At 57.9% G+C, this 20,427-nt stretch overlaps 1 protein-coding gene across 3 annotated transcripts; it reads left to right on the top strand.

The window, feature by feature from the left end:
* sorl1 (sortilin-related receptor, L(DLR class) A repeats containing) lies at positions 1-18,386 on the top strand. Of its 3 annotated transcripts, none has more exons than XM_029844470.1 (47): positions 1-593; positions 3,319-3,435; positions 3,510-3,644; positions 3,763-3,924; positions 4,064-4,131; positions 5,251-5,431; positions 6,870-6,968; positions 7,040-7,209; positions 7,747-7,939; positions 8,135-8,252; positions 8,432-8,505; positions 8,758-8,846; positions 8,922-9,100; positions 9,184-9,370; positions 9,439-9,653; positions 9,748-9,920; positions 10,024-10,155; positions 10,237-10,328; positions 10,437-10,683; positions 10,745-10,883; positions 10,987-11,160; positions 11,236-11,349; positions 11,423-11,545; positions 11,659-11,778; positions 11,868-11,993; positions 12,066-12,176; positions 12,246-12,377; positions 12,451-12,582; positions 12,654-12,788; positions 12,866-13,018; positions 13,099-13,272; positions 13,348-13,476; positions 13,551-13,677; positions 13,734-13,903; positions 13,986-14,098; positions 14,172-14,276; positions 14,351-14,417; positions 14,616-14,698; positions 14,774-14,864; positions 14,932-15,122; positions 15,196-15,315; positions 15,394-15,558; positions 15,627-15,801; positions 15,979-16,085; positions 16,154-16,346; positions 16,420-16,632; positions 16,707-18,386. In XM_029844470.1, the coding sequence occupies exons 1-47, from the start codon at positions 150-152 to the stop codon at positions 16,772-16,774; spliced, it is 6,825 nt and encodes a 2,274-aa protein (XP_029700330.1). In that variant the 5' UTR covers positions 1-149; the 3' UTR covers positions 16,775-18,386. The 3 variants fall into 3 exon arrangements, with proteins under 3 accessions (XP_029700330.1, XP_029700331.1, XP_029700329.1); XM_029844471.1 differs by having other exon boundaries at positions 6,867-6,968; positions 13,102-13,272; XM_029844469.1 differs by having other exon boundaries at positions 6,867-6,968.
* The last annotated feature ends 2,041 nt before the right edge of the window (positions 18,387-20,427 follow it).

The following is a 20,427-nucleotide window of genomic DNA, read 5'->3' as shown; positions in this document are numbered from 1 at the left end:
CTTCCAGATGAGGACGTTAATACCCATAAATGTCCGCTGAAACACGCGGCTGTCGTTGATGGACCGTCTTTTAACCCCCCCTCGTGTGTGTGTTTGGGATCAAATGTAATCCACCGTAAAAAATTAACGAACGCCAGTAACGTCTTGACATGACACAAGTGCGTGTTTGCCGATTTGAGACAGTCTCCGCGGAGCGGCTGAGAAGTCCGACATTCCCATGGAGCGTGAAGGCAGCAGGGTCACCAGTAGAAGGAGCTCTTCGGTTTGATCCAGAACGCCGAACATACACAAACATGGCGGTACCGCGGCCGGCCGAGGCGCAGCCCTCCCTGCGCTCGGCGCTCTGCCTGCTGCTCCTCTGCGTCTCCGGGCTCCGCTCCTCCACTCTGCATCTTCCACCGGGGCCTCTCCGCGCGCTGCCGCAAGACAGAGGCTTCTTCGCGGTGGGGGCGAGCGTGGATTTCGCAGGCGGAGATGGAGGAGCGCTGGCCGCCCGGGCTGCCGCGGAAGGCGGGTCAAGCTCCGGTGCTTCCCCGCAGCGTCGAAGCCGACGGAGCGCGGGGGAATCGGCCATGCCGAAGGTGTACGGCCAGGTAAGGTGGCGTGAATCCCGACGCGGTGCATCACCTCCCGCTGCCCTTTCTGGCGAGGCTCGGGAGGAGTTATGCAAACCCCCCCCCCCCCGTATTGTTTTCTAAGTCGCATCATTTCTTGCAACCTCATGCTCAAGAATGCACGATTGCTGCACACTGTCGTCTGCTTCTGTGCGCGCGCGTGTGTGGAATTTGACATGGCAACCCTGTAACACCGAGCAGAAAGGCGTCTGACCCTAATTCAGCTGGTGTTTTCTGAGGAACCGCAGCTAAATAACAGAAGGCTGCACTTACTGCGCAGCTTCCGTTGGGGGGGGGCAGATGTTTCAACAACAAAGACACCAACCACGACTTCAGTCATCTCTCAGTTTTCTGCCAAGTCACCTTAAACTCCCAGAATGTTCTGAATAAACTGGCATCTTCTTTTTTCCTTTGATGTAAAGAGGCGAGAAATTGGCAGGAAGAGCTTCAGGTGTGAAACGGAGGGTTCCCGGGCTGCAGCCGGTCCACACCAGGGCCACACGCGTCCCGTATTTTGGCTTAAACTGCTGCGTGTCGACGGAGGAGGCGCCGCCGCTGTGGTTCACCTGCGGCCTTTGAACCTAAACACGTCTCCAGCCGAGCACTTTTATCTCACAGTGGTGGCGCCGTTGCTCTTGTTTGTTGCCGAGGAGACGCTGGAGGAAGTGAAAGGAGGTGGTTTAACTATCTAAACGGAAGCCAGAAGGCAGACAGAACCGGTTTGGGAGCCGGTTCTGGACAGAAATGAGCCTCTCCAGCGTGAGGGCTCTGTTTTGTCATCCTGCTGTGTCATGGTGACCGCCGTCCCCGTGTCCGGTGACACAACAGACAGGACAAATGGACTCCAGAGAGTTGCGTCGGGATTGGGTTTCACGGCCGGTCGATGATGGACCGCCAGAGGCAGCGAGAGGCCGCCGCACGTGTGGCGTGTTGTCCCCGCGCTGGTCTGACTGGACTTGCTAAGGAACACCAGCAGGATTTGTGTGTTTAAGTGGAAATTATGCACCCGGGACGCGTTTCTGCCTCTTTGCCGTCAAGTCACGTGATTAGCCAGGTGATTAGCCAGCTGTGTCATCAAGAGAGCCTCTATTGGGCCGTCCCCAACTGGGACGCAAGCAGGCGGCCGTAAATTAGCCAAAACACACTCGGAATTTGCCCTCAAGGACATTTGTTTACCACAAAGAAGAGGTAGAAGGTGGCAAAACTGTCGTTGTTAGCTATGTAAGCTGCGCAGCACTTGCTAGTATCTACTGGCTAACACTCCTGCGCTGACCTGATCAGCTGCCCGGCTGATGCTATCTTAAGTCTCGCTCGCATTGCACGAACTGTTCTGGGATCAGATCCCGCAGTTTTATCCGTTTGATTCAGCCTGAGGCGGGAAACTTCTCCCGACAGCCGGTTTGAGTTAATTTAATCAACTCGTTGACTCAACGCTACACGTCTATAATTCGCCATGGCGGAAAACGGCGGCTCCGCCTTCTGTTTTCCCTTCTGCAAGTGGAAACTTTCACGTAAATGCGGCTAACCGAGCTAGCCGTCTCCCCGCTAGCGCCGTAAAGGTGCCCCCTAAGGTGGCAGGTAGGGATCCAGAGGTCCAGCGGCTGCGTGTCGTCACATTCTGGCTGCAGACGCTGACTTGGTGGCTAGCAGAAATGCTAACGTGCGTGCACACTGCGGCCGCTGTGCGTGCCTTCATCTGCCGCCAGTCCTGCAGAGATGATGTCATTGTGATTGTTGGAGCGCGGCGGCGCTGCCAGCGCTCCCCTGGACGCTTGAATAATGGAGAGAACGGAGGTGGGGGGGCGGAGGCAGGCGTGCGCGTCGCTCCGGGGAGGAAGCTGGAGTCCTCCTCTTCATCATGACGATGCAGAAATAAGAGGAGGATGACGCTCCCCGGCTGGGATAAGATTTATTAATACAGCGTCTGTTACCGTGACGATGGTCTGTCCCTGGACCAGCTGAAACCCTTCCTTTTAACAGCCCCCCCCCAGGGCCAGGGCTGTGGGAGGCCGTCCCGTCACTGGTTAAACTGGTTTCCACAGCTGACGGCTGAAGAGACTCAAAAACCAGGATAAACACGGGTGTTGAATTATTAATCGTATTAAAAAATTCAAATCGAGGACAGACGGAGCAGGTTCTCCTGGGTGTGTGTGTGTGTGTGTGTGTGTGTGTGTGTGTGTGTGTTTGGGGTTTAGACGCAGCCCTGTTGTTAAAAATGGTGGCAAGCACAAGAAATATCACTTCCAACGTCTCTGATGGTTCCCAGCAGTTGTCAGGAGGCTCGCTGGTTGCCGTGGGTAACCCCCCCCCCACACACACACACACCGATGGTGCAGCCGCGTACACACCAGGCTGCTCCAGGCTAGCTAAACCTTCCTGTTTTTAGCTCTTCACACCAGGCTGGGAGGACTCCAGCTAGCTTGACGTTTGAAGGTCGGCTACCCGGAGAGGCCGTATCAGTTTCCCAGGCGCTTTGGACCCAAACAAAAGCCCGTCCTACTTGCACGTTTATGCACGAGCGCACAGAGAGACGGGGGAACGTCCAGGAAGCTTCGGCGGTAGCTCGCTGATCCTGGCGGGTTCCGAACCCTCGGTGGGAACAGAAGCGTTCCTGTGGCGGCGGCTGTTAGCTCGCGATGACGTGAGACGTGAAGCCACGTTGTTCCGCTAAGCTAACGAGCTGAAAACCCCGTTTGTCCCGCAGGCCAACCTGAACGACTCCCACAACCAGATGGTGGTCCACTGGGCTGGGGAGAAGAGCAACGTGATCGTCGCCCTGGCCCGGGACAGCGCCGGATCCACCGGGCCCAAGACCAGCTCGGTAAGCCCTCCTCAGCGGTCTGGCTCTGCCTCCTGTTGCCCCCCCTCCTGAACCGCTCTTGCTGTCCTGTCCAGGTCTACGTGTCCTATGACTACGGGACCACCTTCACGCTGGTCTCGGAGAAGTTCCAGCTGTCGGAGGCCAAGGCCAAAGACGGCGGCACGCCGGTCATCTCGCAGTTCTACCACAGCCCCGCGGACAATAGGCGGGTCAGTACCAGCATCGGCCCGGATGCTAACCTCTCGTTAGCGTTAGCAGCGCTCAGAACTCGGGATGAATCTGGTTCCAGTCAGGCGCCACTACCGTTTTCTTCTTCTCCTCCTTCAGTACATCTTTGTGGACGCCACCAACGACTTCCTGTGGAACTCTTATGACTTCTGCCGGAGCGTCCTGGGCTTCGCTCTGCCCTTCAAGCCCACCGACCTGCTGCTGCACAGCAGGAGGTCCAACCTGGTTCTGGGCTACGACGGCTCCCACCCCAGCAGACAGGTGAGGGACCCGTTAGCCTCCTGCACTGTAAAACAACGAGTGAGTTGACCTACATTTTACTGCTCTCGTCACACCATCTCCCCCCTCCTCTCCCCCCTCCTCTTCCTCCTCCTCCTCCTCCTCCTCTTCCTCGGTGTAGCTGTGGAAATCCGACGACTTTGGGGAGACCTGGGTGTTGATCCAGGAGCACGTGAAGACCTACTTCTGGTAAGAGATGCAGCAAAAGACGGTGACGGTCATTAGCTTAGCAGCCACGAAGCTGCGCGGACAATATATAAAAATCTGTCCGGGAAAAAAAGTGTAAAACGGCTAGTTTACGACTCTTACGTAAGCCAGCTAGCATTGATGCTATCTTGGGACCTTTGTGGTTCAGAACTGGAACGGTGCATCAATGGGGGGAAGGTTGAACTGTCAGTATTTCTGCCTGTTTTTAGCCTCTCACATTAGCGGAGCTGCCCCCCCCCCTCCCCAGTGTTTACAGAGCTAATATCATGTTTATGTTCTGGGAGGAGACGCCAGATCGTGATTGTAAAACATGACAGTTTGAAGCTGTGAGTGTTTACTTTAACCTTGTCACTGTGTGTGTGTGTGTGTGTGTGTGTGCCTTCTTCATATTTGAGTATCAGTCAGAAGACACCCCCCCCCCCCACCCAAACAAACAAACAAACCCACAGCTTCCTCCAATTTGTGTTTAATCCTGTTTGTTCTGGTTTAGCTTCAAATGCCTGGTTTCATTTAACCCCCCCCCGATCTGATGCCCCCCCCCTGCAGACAGATGCTCTCAAACGGGAACCTACAGTGGAGGGTCAAAGGTCGCGGCGAAGGAAAGCTGCCTACATCAGGGTTGATGGCAGTGATGTGTAGCTCGTTAGCTTGTTAGCATCGCCCCTCACAGATGGGGGGGGGGCAGTTCTTGAATGGAGCGCTCGGAGGCAGACTGGGGACGGCCCCCGCCGCCCTCCGGGTCCAGACGCCGTCCGTCGGCTGAACAGGGGGCTTTTGAAAGGGCGTCACAGGAGCAGAGCCGGTGAGCACAGCGCTCCCTCTGTTCGGCTCTGTGGGGGGGGGGGGGTTGCGTGTGTGTGTGTGTGTGGGGGGGTCCGCTTGGGGGGGGGTCATTCAACGGCTGCGTCGCGGTGAATCTCGGAGCTCGGCGGCGCCGTTTCTCAAGGTCAGCGCAGGCTGTTATCGCTGGTGTAAGAGCGTCCTTGAGGAAATGGGGGGGGTTACCGCGGTTACCACCTACCCTGCTTCACCGAGGGTGTGAATGAACCCGCCTCACCTGGTCCTTCTCTCTCCCCTCCCTCCCTCCCTCCCCCCACCCAGGGGGGTAGAGCCCTACGACCCCCCCACCACCGTGCTGGTCCAGAGGAGCGAGCCCCAGGGGGTCTCCACCGTCCTCAGCAGCACCGACTTCTTCCAGAGCAAACGGAACCGCAGGGTGATCCTGGAGCAGGTCGACAGCTTCCAGCTGAGGGAGAAGTACATGTTCGCCACCACCACGCGGGTAAGTGGGCCGGGGGAGGGGCCAGCTGACGGCTGGCACTTCCTGTCCGAGGAGCGGCGGGCGGCCGCGAGCTGCCTTTCGCGCCTCGGCGCCATGTGCTGAGCAGGCGCGAGGTCAATATTTGGGCGGCGCCGAGGCCGACGTGTTTGTCCGGAGGCGGCAGGCGAACGGAGCAGATGGTGAGCCCGGTTTCATTCCTCGTCACGCGGCGCCGGCGAGCTGCTGGCGGTGGAACCAGGAAGTTCTGGCCCCGCGTGCACGTGGAGGCGGAGTGGCGTTATTGGAGCCCAGTGACTCGTGTGGTCGCGCTAACCTCATTTCCAATTACCGCCGCGGTTCGATGAGATGTGGAGCCCGACCGCAACGCCGCGGCTCTCAAGTGTGGTTTGGACGCCGGCGGAGCAGGAACGTGCTGCGGCCGTAGCAGCCGATGCTAGCCGCCGCCGCCGCCATAGCTGCCATCTTTATCTGCGGAGGAGCAGACAGGAAGTTTATCTGCGTTTCAACGTTGCGCAACACTTTTAACGAGCCCGTTGCGTCCGGATCACAACCTCGGATCCGGAGTAGCAACATTCTTGGCGGCCTGCCAGGGGGCGGAGCAGAAACCAGCTCTTAGCGCCTGACGGAGACCTGCTAAGATCCTCCTGATCTGGTCTCAGTTGCTAATAGGATTAGCATGGTGAAATATCAGCGCCTCTTTGGTGGCGCTGAGCCGCTTACGCTAATTAAGGAACGAGAAACAGATTTTTATCCAAGCGGAGGGGTTCCGAAAAAGCTAACCCACTGAGCTAACGTTAGCCGAGTGTCGATTGGTTCTCGCTAAAGTTAAAATTCTTTTAATCGCGTAACGCGGCTACGTTTATGTAGCTATATTGAGGCTAACTTTGGCCGCCGGATCATCAGTACGTAGCAGGTGTGGGGTCGAGCCGCCGGGTCAGGCACCGCGCCCTCGTGCTAATGCTAATGCTAATCCTCCCTCTGCGTTCTCCGAGTGGAGGTTCGGTGGCTCCAGAGTCTCATCTCGAGTTCAGCGCGGATCACGTTGCGAGAACTCGAGCCGGGTTGCGAGTCCGCCGCTGTGGTTAAAGTGGAAAAATGTAGCATCGCTTCCATGTGAAAAGACGTCGGAGACGTTTTCCCCCCCTGACTCACAAAGTAAACACGAAAACATATCGGAGCGTAGCGGGAAAGCCCGGCTCCAAACCCACGACCATTGTGGCGATGACGCACGCTAACTCTTAGCTTCCAATTCAAAGGTCAGGGACTCGCGTTTGGAAGCGGAAGAATTCTTCTTTTCACGTCTGCAGTACCTCCAGCCACCAAAGGGGGCGCCGTCAGATGATAGAAATGTTCTGGACAGTTTTGCTGGGGGGGGGGGGGGGTGTTGGGCTGTGGGTCACATGACCAGACTGAGATGTTTCCCGTCCTCCTCCAGAAGCTGTTCGGCAGCCACGAACCTTCGTCCGTTCAGCTCTGGGTCTCCTACAACCGCCAGCCCATGAAGGCCGCCCAGTTCATGACGCGCCATCCCATCACGGTGAGTCCAGCCGGCGCCGGGGTCGTTTCCAGCCGGGGTAAACCTGACCTCCTCTCTTTACCCCCCCGCAGGAGTACTACATCGCAGACGCGTCAGAGGACCAGGTGTTTGTGTGCGTGAACCACCTGAACAACCTGACGCACCTGTACATCTCGGACACGCAGGGCCTGTCCTTCTCCCTGTCCCTGGAGAACGTCCTGTACTACAGTCCCGAGGGCTCCGGGGGCAAGACGCTGATCAGGTACAGGCCGGCCCACGTGCACGTGCCAGCAATGGGGGGCAGCGACCAGCGGAGGGTCCCACGTGAAGCTCGCCCACGTTCTTTACGTAACACTTGAAAGACGCTAGCTGTCGATGCAGCCGGCGCTCACCTGCAGGGCAAACGAGGCGGAAGCGGCCGCCCAGCGGTTACCGTAGCAACCGCAGCGCGGGCAGGAAGGCGTCTTGGCTGCAGCGCTGATAACAGAAGCGCTAGCAGATAAAGACGGAAGGTGTCGTTTCCTCTCTTCTAATCAGATGGTGGGCGGGGGGCGTTAGCTGGCCCTCCACGTTAGCTGCCGCTCCTGGTTAGCTGCCGCTCCTCGTTAGCTGCCGCTCCTCGTTAGCTGCCCCTCCACATTAGCTGCCGCTCCTCGTTAGCTGCCGCTCCTGGTTAGCTGCCCCTCCACATTAGCTGCCGCTCCTGGTTAGCTGCCCCTCCACATTAGCTGCCGCTCCTCGTTAGCTGCCGCTCCTCGTTAGCTGCCGCTCCTCGTTCCATGCATCTCCTCGCCCTCAGGTACTTTGCCAACGAGCCCTTTGCAGACCTGCACCGTGTGGAGGGGCTGCGCGGCGTCTTCATCGCCACCCTGGTCAACGGCTCGGTCAGCGAGGACAACATGCGCTCCGTCATCACCTTCGACAAGGGCGGAACCTGGGAGCTGCTGCTGCCGCCGGCCGCCGACAGCCTGGGAGGGAGCGTCGCCTGTCAGGTAGGAACGCCGGGAACGCCGGCAGACTGAGGGGAGGGGAGGCTTCCTGACGCCCTGACTTGCTCCTCATCTCCCTCCTCCTCCTCCTCCCCCCCTCCTCCTGCTCCCCCCCCTCCTCCTCTCCCTCCTCCCCCTCCCTCCCTCCTCCTCTTCCTCCCTCCCTCCCTCCTCCTCTTCCTCCCCCCCCCCCCCCAGCCCAGTAAAGGTTGCTCCCTCCACCTGGCCCAGCGCTGGAGTCAGCTCTTCAACATCCAGCTGAGGAGGATGCCCATCCTGTCCAAAGACTCTGCACCAGGACTCATCATGGCCACCGGTGAGTCGACGTGCCAGATCAAAGCGATCAAAGCTAGAGCGTAGCTAGCCTTAGCCGCAGACACAAACATACCGTCTTTCCATTCAGAAAACATGAAAACAGAAGATTAAACAACTGTCACATTAATCGCGTCCGAGTTTCTGACCCCCCCCCCCACCCCGTTTGTTTCCTGGTTCCAGGGTCTGTTGGCAGGAACTTGGCCAATAAGCCCAACGTGTACGTCTCCAGCAGCGCGGGAGCCCGCTGGAGGGAGGTCAGCACATGGAAAACACACCTAACACACACACTGCTGTCAGATTGTTGAGTTTGCTCCGCTAGCTCGAGTTAGCCGCAGATCAGGGTAACTCCCCGGAGACCCTTTGATGTTGTCAGTCTTTGTTCACGGCGAGTTCCTTTAAACGGACGGCCAACGGAACGCCAGGAACACGTTTACTGGGGGCTCGTCCCCGCGGAAGTGCCCATTATGAGCATTATGTTCTGATGGTTCGCTGAATCCGCTTCCCAGGCGCTCGCGGGCCCCCATTTCTACACGTGGGGCGACCACGGCGGTATCCTGATGGCCATCTCGCAGGGAGGCGCCACCACACATCTCAAGTAGGTCCCATCCGGACGGGAGGCAGGAATCGGCCCCCGCGCACGTCTGGGTGAAACCGTCCGTCTTCCCGCCAGGTTCAGCACCAACGAGGGCGAGACGTGGACGGACTTCCGGTTCTCCGACAGGGAGGTGTACGTGTACCAGCTGCTGACGGAGCCGGGGGAGAAGAGCACCATCTTCACCATCTTCGGCTCCTACGCCGACCAGAGGCACAGCTGGCTCATCCTGCAGGTCAACACCTCCGACGTCCTCGGTGGGCACCTGCGTCTCTTAGCAACGGAGGCTCTCGGCAGCCGCGGCGAGCTTGACCTGAACCCCCCTTTCCCGGTTTCCCAGGGGTCCCGTGTTCCGAGGCGGACTACAAGCGCTGGGCTCCCTCGGACGAGCGCGGCAACGACTGCCTGTTGGGCCGGGAGGTCACGTTCAAGCGGCGGGCCCCCCACGCCACCTGCTTCAACGGCGAGGAGTTCGACCGGCCCGTCACCATCTCCAACTGCTCGTGCACGCGCCAGGACTACGAATGGTTCGTCGGCGTGAACGCGGCCGGCGCCGACCGCGGTGCCCCGACTAACCGTCTGTTCTCGTCTCCAGCGACTACGGCTTCAAGCTGAGCGACGACCTGTCCCTGCAGGTGTGCGTCCCCGACCCCGAGTTCACGGGGGACCTGTACGCCCCCCCGGTGCCCTGTCCGGTAGGCTCCGCCTACCGCCGCAGTAAAGGGTACAGGAAGGTTCCGGGTGACAGCTGCGGCGGGGGCGACGTGGAGTCCAGGCTGGACGGCGAGATGCTGCCGTGTCCTGTCGGAGGTGAACGAAAAAAAAAAAAAAAATAAAAGACTGTGGAGCTTCATTGGTGGCGTGTAGGTTAACGGGTTAAACACGTCTGTGGACGCTGTTCCAGAGAGTAACGAGTTCATCCTGTACGCCGTGAGGAACGCCATCCACCGCTACGACCTGGCCACGGGCATGGACCAGCCCCTCCCCCTCAACGGCCTCCGGGAGGCCGTGGCGCTGGACTTCGACTACGACAGGAACTGCCTGTACTGGGCCGACATCTCGCTGGACACCATCCAGGTGAGTGAGGAGGTCCGAGGCTCCGCCCCCTTCCCCGGGAGGCGCCGCCCCTTCCCCCGGTAGGCTCCGCCCCCCCGCCTGAGCCCGTGTCCGTGTCCCGCAGCGGCTGTGCCTGAACGGCAGCACGGGTCAGGAGGTGGTCGTCAGGAAGGACCTGCAGAACGTGGAGGCGCTCTCCTTCGACCCCGTCAGCAGGCTGCTGTATTGGGTCGACGCCGGCGCGCAGAAGATCGAGGTAACGCCTTAAAAAAAAAAAACGGTTGCCGCGGCGACGGAGGAGCCTGATCTTTTGAGGGCATGTTGGTGGTTTTCAAAGGTGTCGAACTCGGACGGCGACCTGCGTCACACTCTGCTCAACGCCTCCATCCTGGAACATCCCAGAGCCCTGGTCCTGATTCCTGGAGAGAGGTCGCACACACACACACACACACACACACACACACACACGTGTGTCACACAGCCGGGTCGTTTTGATGTGATACACCTGTAGCTAAATCCTCCCTGTCCGCCCCCCAGTCTGATGTTCTGGACCGACTGGGGCGACCGGGCGGCCGGAGTTTATCGCGGGTTCATGGACGGAACCAACGTGTCCTGCATCGCGTCCCAGGGCGTCCGCTGGCCCAACGGGATCACGGCCGACGACCGCTGGCTGTACTGGACCGAAGCCTACAGCGACCGCATCGAGAGGTCCGACTTCAGGGGGGGGCAGCGGAGCGTCCTGATGGAAGGGCTGCCCCACCCGTATGCCATCGCCGTCTTCAAGGTGAGCAGGAGTTCGCCGGTGAAGGCGTTTGAACGGGTCTCATTGGGGTTCTGGGTTTCAGAATGAGCTGTACTGGGACGACTGGTCCAGAATGGGGATCTTCAAAGCTCCCAAAGCCGGCTCCCAGAGCAGCGAGCTGATTGTCGGCAGACTGACCGGAGTCATGGACCTGAAGATCTTCTACAAAGGGAAGAACAGAGGTGAGGACATCAGAAATGACCACCAGGGGGCGCAGTGTTCGCTGCATCTTCCCCAGTCTGAACCGGGTCTCCTGACCGGGCCGTGCCGTCCGTTTGCCCTCAGGCCTCAACGCCTGTGCCGATCGGCCGTGCAGCCTCCTGTGTCTCCCTCAGCCGGGTCAGCGACACACCTGCGTCTGCCCGGACGGCGCCCCGACCGTAGCCACCGCCGACGGCGACCTGCAGTGCCAGTGCCCGAGCGGCTACCAGCTGCAAAACAAAACCTGCGTCAAGACCGGTGAGGCGGTGGCGGCGGCAGCGTGATGATTCTGGTGCCTCAACATCTGTGTGATTAATCCTCTCCTCCCACCAGAGCACAGCTGTCTGCCCAACCAGTACCGCTGCTCCAACGGCCGCTGCATCAGCAGCATCTGGAAGTGCGACAGCGACAACGACTGCGGCGACATGAGCGACGAGCAAGAGTGCCGTAAGCCTCCAGCCGGCGGGTCGCACTGGTTCCTCGCTTCCCGCCTTTGACCCCTGTCGTCTGCATCCTTTAGCGACCACCACCTGCGACCCAGCCAACCAGTTCCGCTGCGTGGCCTCGGGGTCCTGCATCCCGCTGGCCTTCAAGTGCGACCACGAGGACGACTGCGGCGACAACAGCGACGAAGAACACTGCGGTAACTCCCGGGTCGCTCAGGTTACCGCCGTAACGGCAGAAGTGCCGACACGGAGCCCTGCGGGACGCCGGTCCAGATTAAATTTGCTGACGGCGTTGTGGTCTCTGTCTCAGAGTCGCACCAGTGCGGCGCCGGGGAGTTCACGTGCGCCCGAGGCGTTTGCATCCGCGAGGCGTGGCGCTGCGACGGCGACAACGACTGCAGGGATTGGTCGGACGAGGCCAACTGCACGGGTGAGGGCGGGACAGGGGCGGGGCGGCGGACCGCCGGAGGGCGGCGCCTATCTTCAGCGTGGTTACCGTTTCTCTCCGTTTGACCCCAGTGGGCCACCATACCTGCGAGGCCAACAGCTTCCAGTGCCACACGGGTCACTGCATCCCGCAGCGCTGGATGTGCGACGGCGACGACGACTGCCAGGACGGCTCGGACGAAGACCCGCAGTACTGCGGTAAGTCGGCACGCCGTCGTTGAAGAGGCGGAGCAGGAAGCGGCTCATAACGGTTCCGTCCTGGGATTTCAGAGGGGCCCCAGTGTAACGGCTTCCTGTGCTCCAATCAAACCTGCCTGCCCGCCACCGCCCACTGCAACGGCGTCCAGGAGTGTTCGGACGGCGCCGACGAGCACAACTGCGGTGAGTGGAGGGCGGTTTCGGGAGAACGCTTCAGGTGACGTGTGGTGACTCGCCCGTTGTCGCCTGTAGAACCTCTGTGCACGCGCTACATGGAGTTTGTGTGCAAGAACCGGGCCCAGTGTCTGTTCCAGTCCCTGGTCTGTGACGGCATCAAGCACTGCAAGGACGGATCCGACGAGGACTCCGAGTACGCCGGCTGCGGTGAGCGACGATCCCGTGACTCCGCCCCTTCCCGTGTTCTGCTACGCTAACGCTAACGTGTGTCGCCGCGCAGCCGTGCCGTCGGAGTTTGGAAAAGTGTGTGACGCCTACACCTTCCAGTGCGCCAACGGCGTGTGCGTGAGCCTGGAGTGGAAGTGCGACGGCATGGACGACTGCGGGGATTACTCCGACGAGGCCAACTGCGGTATGGAGGCGCGGCCGCCGGCGCCGCCGACCCGGTGGCAATGGCTTCTGACGCTCTTGTGTCTGTTTCAGCCGCTCCCACCGACGTTCCGGGCTGCTCCCGGTACTTCCAGTTCGAGTGTAAAAACGGACGCTGCATCCCGACGTGGTGGAAGTGCGACGGCGAGAACGACTGCAGAGACTGGTCCGACGAGACCCAGTGCACAGGTGGGCGCCGCTCCTCGCAGCACCGGAGCGCGAAGGCGTGTTTGTCTGGACCGCATCTTGTGCTCTCGTCCCTGCAGGTGGCGCCACCCCTCACACCGCAGCCCCGGGCCCCTCCACCTGCGCCCCCAACCGCTTCCACTGCGGCTCCGGAGTGTGCGTCATCGACTCCTGGGTGTGTGACGGTTACGCCGACTGTCCCGACGGCAGCGACGAGCTGGGCTGTCCCACCGGTACCACCCCCCCTACCCCCCCCCCCCCTTCAGCTGTATCAATGTGAAGCTCCGCACTGACTTCCTGGTTTCTGTGACAGCAGCCAACGGCTCCGTGACGCTGGCGCCGGCCGCCACCCCCACGCCCCAACATTCCCCGGACCGCTGCAGCCGGGGTCACTTCCTGTGCCTCCGGCCCCCCGTCTGCATCCCGGACTGGCAGCGCTGCGACGGCCGGCCCCACTGCCAGGACGGCTCCGACGAGGCCCGCTGCCGTGAGTCCGCCGCCTGTTCGGGAGAGTAAGAGTCGCTCGACGGCGGTGGTAAACCTGCTGTCCTCCCCCCTGCAGCCACGCGGGGGCCCCTGCTCTGCCTCAACGGGACCCGCTGCTCTGACGGCGAGGCCTGCCTGCTGGACGGCGAGCGGTGCGACGGCTTCCTGGACTGCTCCGACCACAGCGACGAGGACAACTGCACCAGTAGGTCCCACAAACCCGGTCAGGACCACCCGCCGGTCACCTGTGCACAGGCTGAACTCTCCCGTCTCTCCCAGCTGATACGCAGACCTATAAAGTCCAGAACCTCCATTGGACGCCAGACTTCTATGGATCCGTCACGCTGACGTGGTCTCGGCCCAAAAACCTTCCTCTGAATTCCTGCTCCTTCCTCATTTACTACAGGTGAGACCTGTGATATTGTGACTCCCGATACGGTGCTGAGCCCGTCTCTTCCTCAGGGTCGTGGGGACGCAGCCGTGGACAACCATGGACACCCACAGCAACAAGGCCGCTTACAAGCTGACGGTGCTGAAGCCCGATACCACCTACCAGGTCAAGGTTCTGACCCAGTGTCTCAGTAAGCTGCACAAGAGCAACGAGCTGATCACAGTGAGGACACCAGAGGGACGTGAGTAGCTGCTCAGACCCGGCTTTAGTCCACTTATAGGGGACGGGTTCTGACTCGCCCCGTTTTTAAATGTGTCCCAAAGTGCCCGACCCGCCCGGGAACCTGCAGCTGTCCTGTGACCACGGCGAGGACGGGAAGGTGCAAGTTTCCTGGAGCGCTCCTGACAAAGCGCACGGCCTCATCAGGGAATACATCGTGAGTTTCAGCTCGGCCCAGATTTAACCCGTCCGGGTTGGACCGGAACCCATCAACAGCTTTAACCCTTCAGGTGGAGTACAGCGAGAAAGGGGGGCTCGATTGGACGTCTCAGAGATGCAGCGCCACCAAGCTGGAGGTGAAGGATCTGCAGTCGGACACTCTGTACAAGTTCAGGGTGAGAACACACACACACACACACACACATACACACACTGTAGACCCAGTGTGACCTGTGACGTCCTTCATCAGGTCGCAGCGGTGACGAGTCGAGGCGTCGGCAACTGGTCAGAGGTGAAGTCCATCACCCCAAAGAAAGGTCAGCTCCTTCTCTCACCTTTAGGTTGGTTTGTGCTAAAAATGTCCAAGTGGGAACGAAGGAAAAGGCGGTTTTGGGGCTGCGCGCGAGGGCGAACGCTGACATCTAGCGGCAGAGCGGCGCTATTGCAGGTCACGGATTACCTGTGCAGGTGCTGGCGGCTGTTTGATCAAATTTGATGTTTCTCCTGCACCGCAGCTCTTCCTCCTCCATCCGTGGTCGCGGACGCCATCACGGCCGACTCCATGAGCTTTTCCTTCAGCTTCAACTCCCAGTACGAGGTAACGGCGCCACTCCGACGCCCCGTCCTGATCCCACCTGCAGAGTGGTGACCGACTCTCTGGTCTGCCCCTCAGGTCAAACAGTACGTGGTGTATCTGTCCTGGCAGTTCGACACCCACGTCAAGGAGAGCAGGAACTTCACAGTGGCGGACAAGTTCCTCAACGGTACCGAGCGTCTCGCTAAAATGGCGGCTTTTATGGAGCGGAAAATCTGAGGCGATGTCATTTGCAGCTACCAACCTGACGGCGGGGACGGTGTACGAGGTGGCGGTGTGGGCCCACACGATGATCGGAGACAGTCCCACCGCCCTGTCCCACCATCAGACCGGCGGCGTGCAGCCAGAACGACCCCTCCTCAAATCGCGGGCCCTCAACCAGACGGCTGTGGAGTGCAGCTGGACCGTGGGCGGGGCCGCCGCTCAGGTACGAGTCCTCCACAGCGGACGCGTGACGGCCGCGCCAGCTTTGACGTGTGTGTGTGTGTGTGTGTGTGCAGATGTACGGCGTGTTTTACGCCACCTCCTTCCTGGATCTGTACCGCAGTCCTCGCCACTTCAGCGCGGCGTCCCTCGGCCTGACGGTCGTGGTGGACAGCGGCGAGCAGTACCTGTTCCTGGTGAGTCCTCCCGCTGATGCCGCCTTTTAATTTGTCGCGCTGTTCCCCACGACGCCGCTCTCCTGCGTTCCTGTCCAGGTTCGAGCCATCTCCCCCTTCCTGGGGCCCCCGTCCGACCTCTCGGTGGTCAAAATGATTCCCAACGAGAGGCTCCCGCCCAGGAACCTCCACCGCGTGCGGGCGGAGAAGACGCAGGCGGTGCTGAAGTGGCAGCCGCCGTACGACTCCCCGAACGAGCCTCTGGTAGGAACTCCTGACAGCAGGCTCCGCCCCTTCCTAAAGCAGCGCCTGACGGTTCCCTCCCTCCCCAGACGTATGCGATCCACGTGCGTGACGCCGTCCGTAAGGTGGAGCGGGACTACAAAGTGACCACCCGGAACAACACGGTGGAGTACCTGCTGAGAGGCCTGGAGCCCGGCGGGCGCTACAGCGTGACCGTCCGCCTGCGCAACATGAGCAAGGAGGCGAGCTTCACCCTCAGCACAGGTAACAGGAAGTTACAGGAAGTTACAGGACGGGGGTGGGGGGGTGGGGGGGGTCAGTTACTGCTGAACGGCCACCAGGGGGCATTCAAAGCACACGTCTTAGTGGAAGGGGCGGAGCTAAATGTCAAAGATGAGGTTTATTTGGTGGTGGGGGGTCAACTGTCTCCCTCTGCTGCAGTTCCTCTTCCCGCTCCCGAAGCCCTGAAGATCCTGACGGAGAACGACCACGTCTTCCTGCTCTGGAAGAGTCTCGCCGTCCGGGAGAAAGGCTTCGACGAGAGTCGGGTGAGTGGCGGCGTCCAGCGGGGACGCGGTGGCCCGGCGGTCCTGAAGGCTCCTTGTTCCTCCCCCAGGGCTACGAGGTGCACGTGTACGACAGCGTGACCAACCAGACGTCCTTCCTGGGGAACACCACGGAGACGTACTTCCGCATCAGCAGCCTGCAGCTGGGACACAACTACACCTTCTCCGTGCAGGCGCGCTGCCTGGTCGGCGGGCAGCTGTGCGGCGAGGCGGCGCTGCTGCTGTACGACCAGCTGACAGCAGGTAAACGCACGCTCACACACACACACACACACACACACGCTCGGGCTCATACGCGCGGTGTCCACCTGAGCAGGAGGCGGCGACGCCTCGCGCTCCGGCGGCCAGGCGGGCGACATGGCGGCCGTGGTGGTGCCGGTGCTCTTCCTGCTGCTGCTGGGCGTCTGCGGAGGCCTGGTGGTCCTCTACCTGCGTCACCGCCGGCTGCAGAACAACTTCACCACCTTCGCCAACTCCCACTACAACTCCCGCCTGGGCTCCGCCATCTTCTCCTCCGGGGACGAGCTGGGTGAGGAGCGTCTCCTTCCTCCGAGCCATCGCGCGGGTCTGAAAACTCACCTCCTTCCTCTCCCTGCTCCCCAGGCGACGACGACGAAGACGCTCCCATGATCAGCGGCTTTTCGGACGACGTTCCCATGGTGATCGCATAGCGAGGCCCCCCCCCGCCATTCCAGAGGGGCGGAGACCGCTGCCGGCTGGGAAGCCTGAAAGAGAGAGCGATATTTTTCAAATGCACTTTTTTTGGATGCGCAATAACTTATTTTTTATATTGATGGAAAATATGTGATCAGAAAAGAAACTGTGAAAGGCGTCGCCGCGGCAACGGGTCGGCGCTTGAGGCCAAAACGAGCATCCAGAGGGTGAAGCCAAGCGGACCGGTCACAGGAAGCTCCATATGCTAACAGCCCAGAACGTCTGAGGAACCTGCTGCTTGCGGTTCTGCGGCGGTTCTCACGGCTGCGTCCGGCCCGTCTCGGCCAATCAGCTCAGAGATTTAAACGCGGTGTCTTGTCCTCGTTACGCCACCTTTGATTTGCCGCCACCAGCACACTGTTGCATGTCCGTCTGTCCACGCCACGTGACCCTGGAGAACGTTGTCTGTAAATATTGGCTTGTGAAGTGTTCTCCTCGCATCGCTGCACCGCGTCGTTCCCCCCGTAGAGGAAGAGGGTTCTCAGGGAACACCAGCGCAGAGCCGCCATCGCCGCCGTGGCGCAGGCGGGGCCGTCCGTCCGTCCAAGAAAGGCGCCTGCGGGACGTTTAGCGCAATATTTTAGGGTGTGTTTGTTGCTTCAAAGGAGCCGAAGTCTAGTCCCAATGTAGTCGAACCGGTGTAATCCTTTGAGTGGCCACCGTGAGCGCCCTTCTTAAGGCAACGTGAATTAGCATCCGTGCAGCTAACTGAGTGCTAGCCCTAAAATGCAGCTCTGTGGTGGCGCTTGGTTACCTTTCAACCTCTCGTCGGGCTGGTTCCAGCAACCACGGCCCCCAGAACACACACGCTTTACAATCCATTTAGCATAGAGAGGCTAGCTAGCGAGGCCATTTCAGAGGCTTGATTGAGCTTTTGCCTGTCGATCTGGTGGAGCTGAAGGTTTTCTGCCCTTTGTTTTGTTTGTAACGACATTTCCATGAATGTATTTTCTAATCCACACTTAAAGCTACGTTACGATCCGATCTCCACCTGAGAAGCTCCGGCCTTTTCCGATGGCCGCATCAGTTCACACACACATTCTGATATTTTCAGGATCTTTTTCTCCTCTAGCTGTTTGGGCTTTTTTGTGTGTTTTGGCCTTTTAACTTGATTTTCTGGCATTTTTAATTTGATTTCTGACATTTGTTGCCTTAGTAGGACTCTTGTTTTGTAGCGTAACTTGTTAATTAAAATGCGCGCACACACACACACACACACACTCGGGTGGAGACTGTTTGGGCATTGAATTATTTGTCACATCACTGCTTTTATCCTGTCCCGGCTGGTTGAAGCCCGACAGTAATTCTCTCTTTTTTAGTCAGGTTTTACACATGTATAAATTGTAATTATTATTAATGACGTGTGATCGTTTGCTCCCCACTTGTCTGAGCTGTCAGGTAGTTTTGCTTCGATGTCATTGGGCACAGACTTTGATCCTGTCGGATTTTGTGTAAAGATGTTGACGTCTCGCTCGCTCGTGACCTCAAAGGTCACATCTAGAGAATCTGTGCAAAGTGTTTTAAAAAAGAAAAACCCACTTATACTGAAATAAAAATCCAAATCTGTTGTGTTTGGAGTGTTTTTTTTCTTCTCTAAACCAGGTTTGTTCGAGTATCGAGATACTTTATGCTGTAAACCACTGATTGCGAAATGATTCAATGAGGAAAAGTACTTTTTTTTGTTGTAAAACATATAAGTATTTGGAATTAAACGGCAGAATGCAAATATGCTAACTGGAGTTATATATTTATTTTATATTTTAGTTGTATTCAATGATTTGGAATAATAAAAATCCACCTTTTCGTTCTCAGAAACCTGATTTAAATGACGTATTTTCAGCCCTCGCAGCTGTGGTTGCTGGCAGCCGCCAGCAGGGGGCGGCAGTCACCGCGTTTCCGGCCGCGCGCTTCCGTCTGCGCGTCAAAAAGTGTCGCGTGAGGTCAGCTGACCTACGGAGAAGATTTCCGCCACATTCAGTTCAGTTAAAAGAGAAAAGCACGACGACGTGTACAAACAATAAAAACAAAGATGATAATTTCATATAAAATAAAACGTCCAGCTGGAATATCTTTAATTTAATTGATATGTATTAATATGCGGCTTATGTTAGCTTCGTTAGCGTCTGCCTGTTAGCATGCTATCAGCATTTTACAGCTACATCTGAAATTACTTGTTTTTGTTAGCTACATACTTTTGTGGCATCTCAACACACCTTTAAATCAAAAGGAGGAAAGCGCACGTAGGACAAAGTAATTTAAGATCCTGAAATATATATTGTACCTGTATTAATTTTTTGGTTCAATGTTTGGATTTAACTTACTGAAATTCAATTTAGAAGCACATAAACTCCATAAACTCAACCTATTGGCGTTAACGGTTTCTGTGGTGCCATAGAAGCCTTTACTTACGTTTTATCTGTGGGACAAACACTAATGTTAGCAAGACTCAGGACTAGCATCGCACAGCTGGTGTTTGCTTGTTCTGGTGACGCAGGTCCAGCGTAATCAGGCTAAAAGCCCCACACAAAGTTAAAGTTTATTTACGATTTAAGTGATTTGGCTTGGCCGCAGCTCCTGTTCAGCTTCAGAACGCCATGTTTTAAGGGAACTTTATGGGTAAACAAGTTACCGTTAAAGGCAAGATGTTTTTGGTTTTTTTTAACGCTAACTTAAAGTCATTATGTCATTTTACGCGTCTTTGACATCACCGGTGGTGATATTTTCATCTGGGAACTGTTTCTTCCAGAAACGTTGAGGAAAACATGAGGAAAAAGGACAAACATCCACTATCGCTAACGCACTTAGTCAAAGGTCAAATGTCAGAAAAGGTCAGACTGCAGCCTAAACACACACACACACACACAATCCACACACACCATAACAAAGCATTTGTCTGCAAAGGCCACAGGGTGGTCAGGAGGTTCTTGAAGGTCAGTAGACGGGTGTTAAGTCAGGAGATGAAAGAGCTGCCATCATGCTCGGCTGAAGGACGATTACCTTCAGAGCAAAGGAGGATTATACACATTTGAACAGCAGCTCTGCCTGGAAAACCAACATTTCCTGGCTGATGCAGAGACGCCGTGGCGGCAGTGACCTTTAGCCACACCTCCAGGTGACCCCACAGCACTCGTCAACGAGTCCGTCCCCGAAAGACGTCGACTCTTGAGGCCGATGGGTCACAGCAGGAGGCCTCAGGTGAGAAGAGCAGCGGGAAGCTAAAAGCTACGGCTAAACATCAGCATTAGCCTGAGCCGGTATCAGCAACAATTAACGGCAGGTCAATAAAACGTCTCTTTTATTATTGTAAAAATGAGGGGAAAAAAATCTTCAAACTTTCAGATATGATTAAAGTAGCTGCAGTAAAGAAACAGGTGGAACGGTAATTATTGTTTAGCTTTAAGATAATTACAGTGTGTGTGTCTGTGTGTGTGTGTGTGTGTGGTATCCAGTGGCAGCTCCGTCGTCCTTGTCTTTGACCTTTCTAACAGGTATTTGAGGTCCACTTCAGCCGGTGCCGCTGTTAGAGGCACCACAATAATTGGATCTGTACGGATGTGGCGGCGCTGCTGCCAGGACGCCTCTGATTGGACGAAAATCCCGCTTGTTCCGG

The sequence above is a fragment of the Takifugu rubripes genome, chromosome 11 (genome assembly GCF_901000725.2).
Source record: "Takifugu rubripes chromosome 11, fTakRub1.2, whole genome shotgun sequence".
NCBI classification, from domain to species: Eukaryota; Metazoa; Chordata; class Actinopteri; order Tetraodontiformes; family Tetraodontidae; genus Takifugu; species Takifugu rubripes.
The sequence above is the reverse complement of the archived record's forward strand: the minus strand, read 5'-3'. Positions and strand labels throughout refer to the sequence as shown.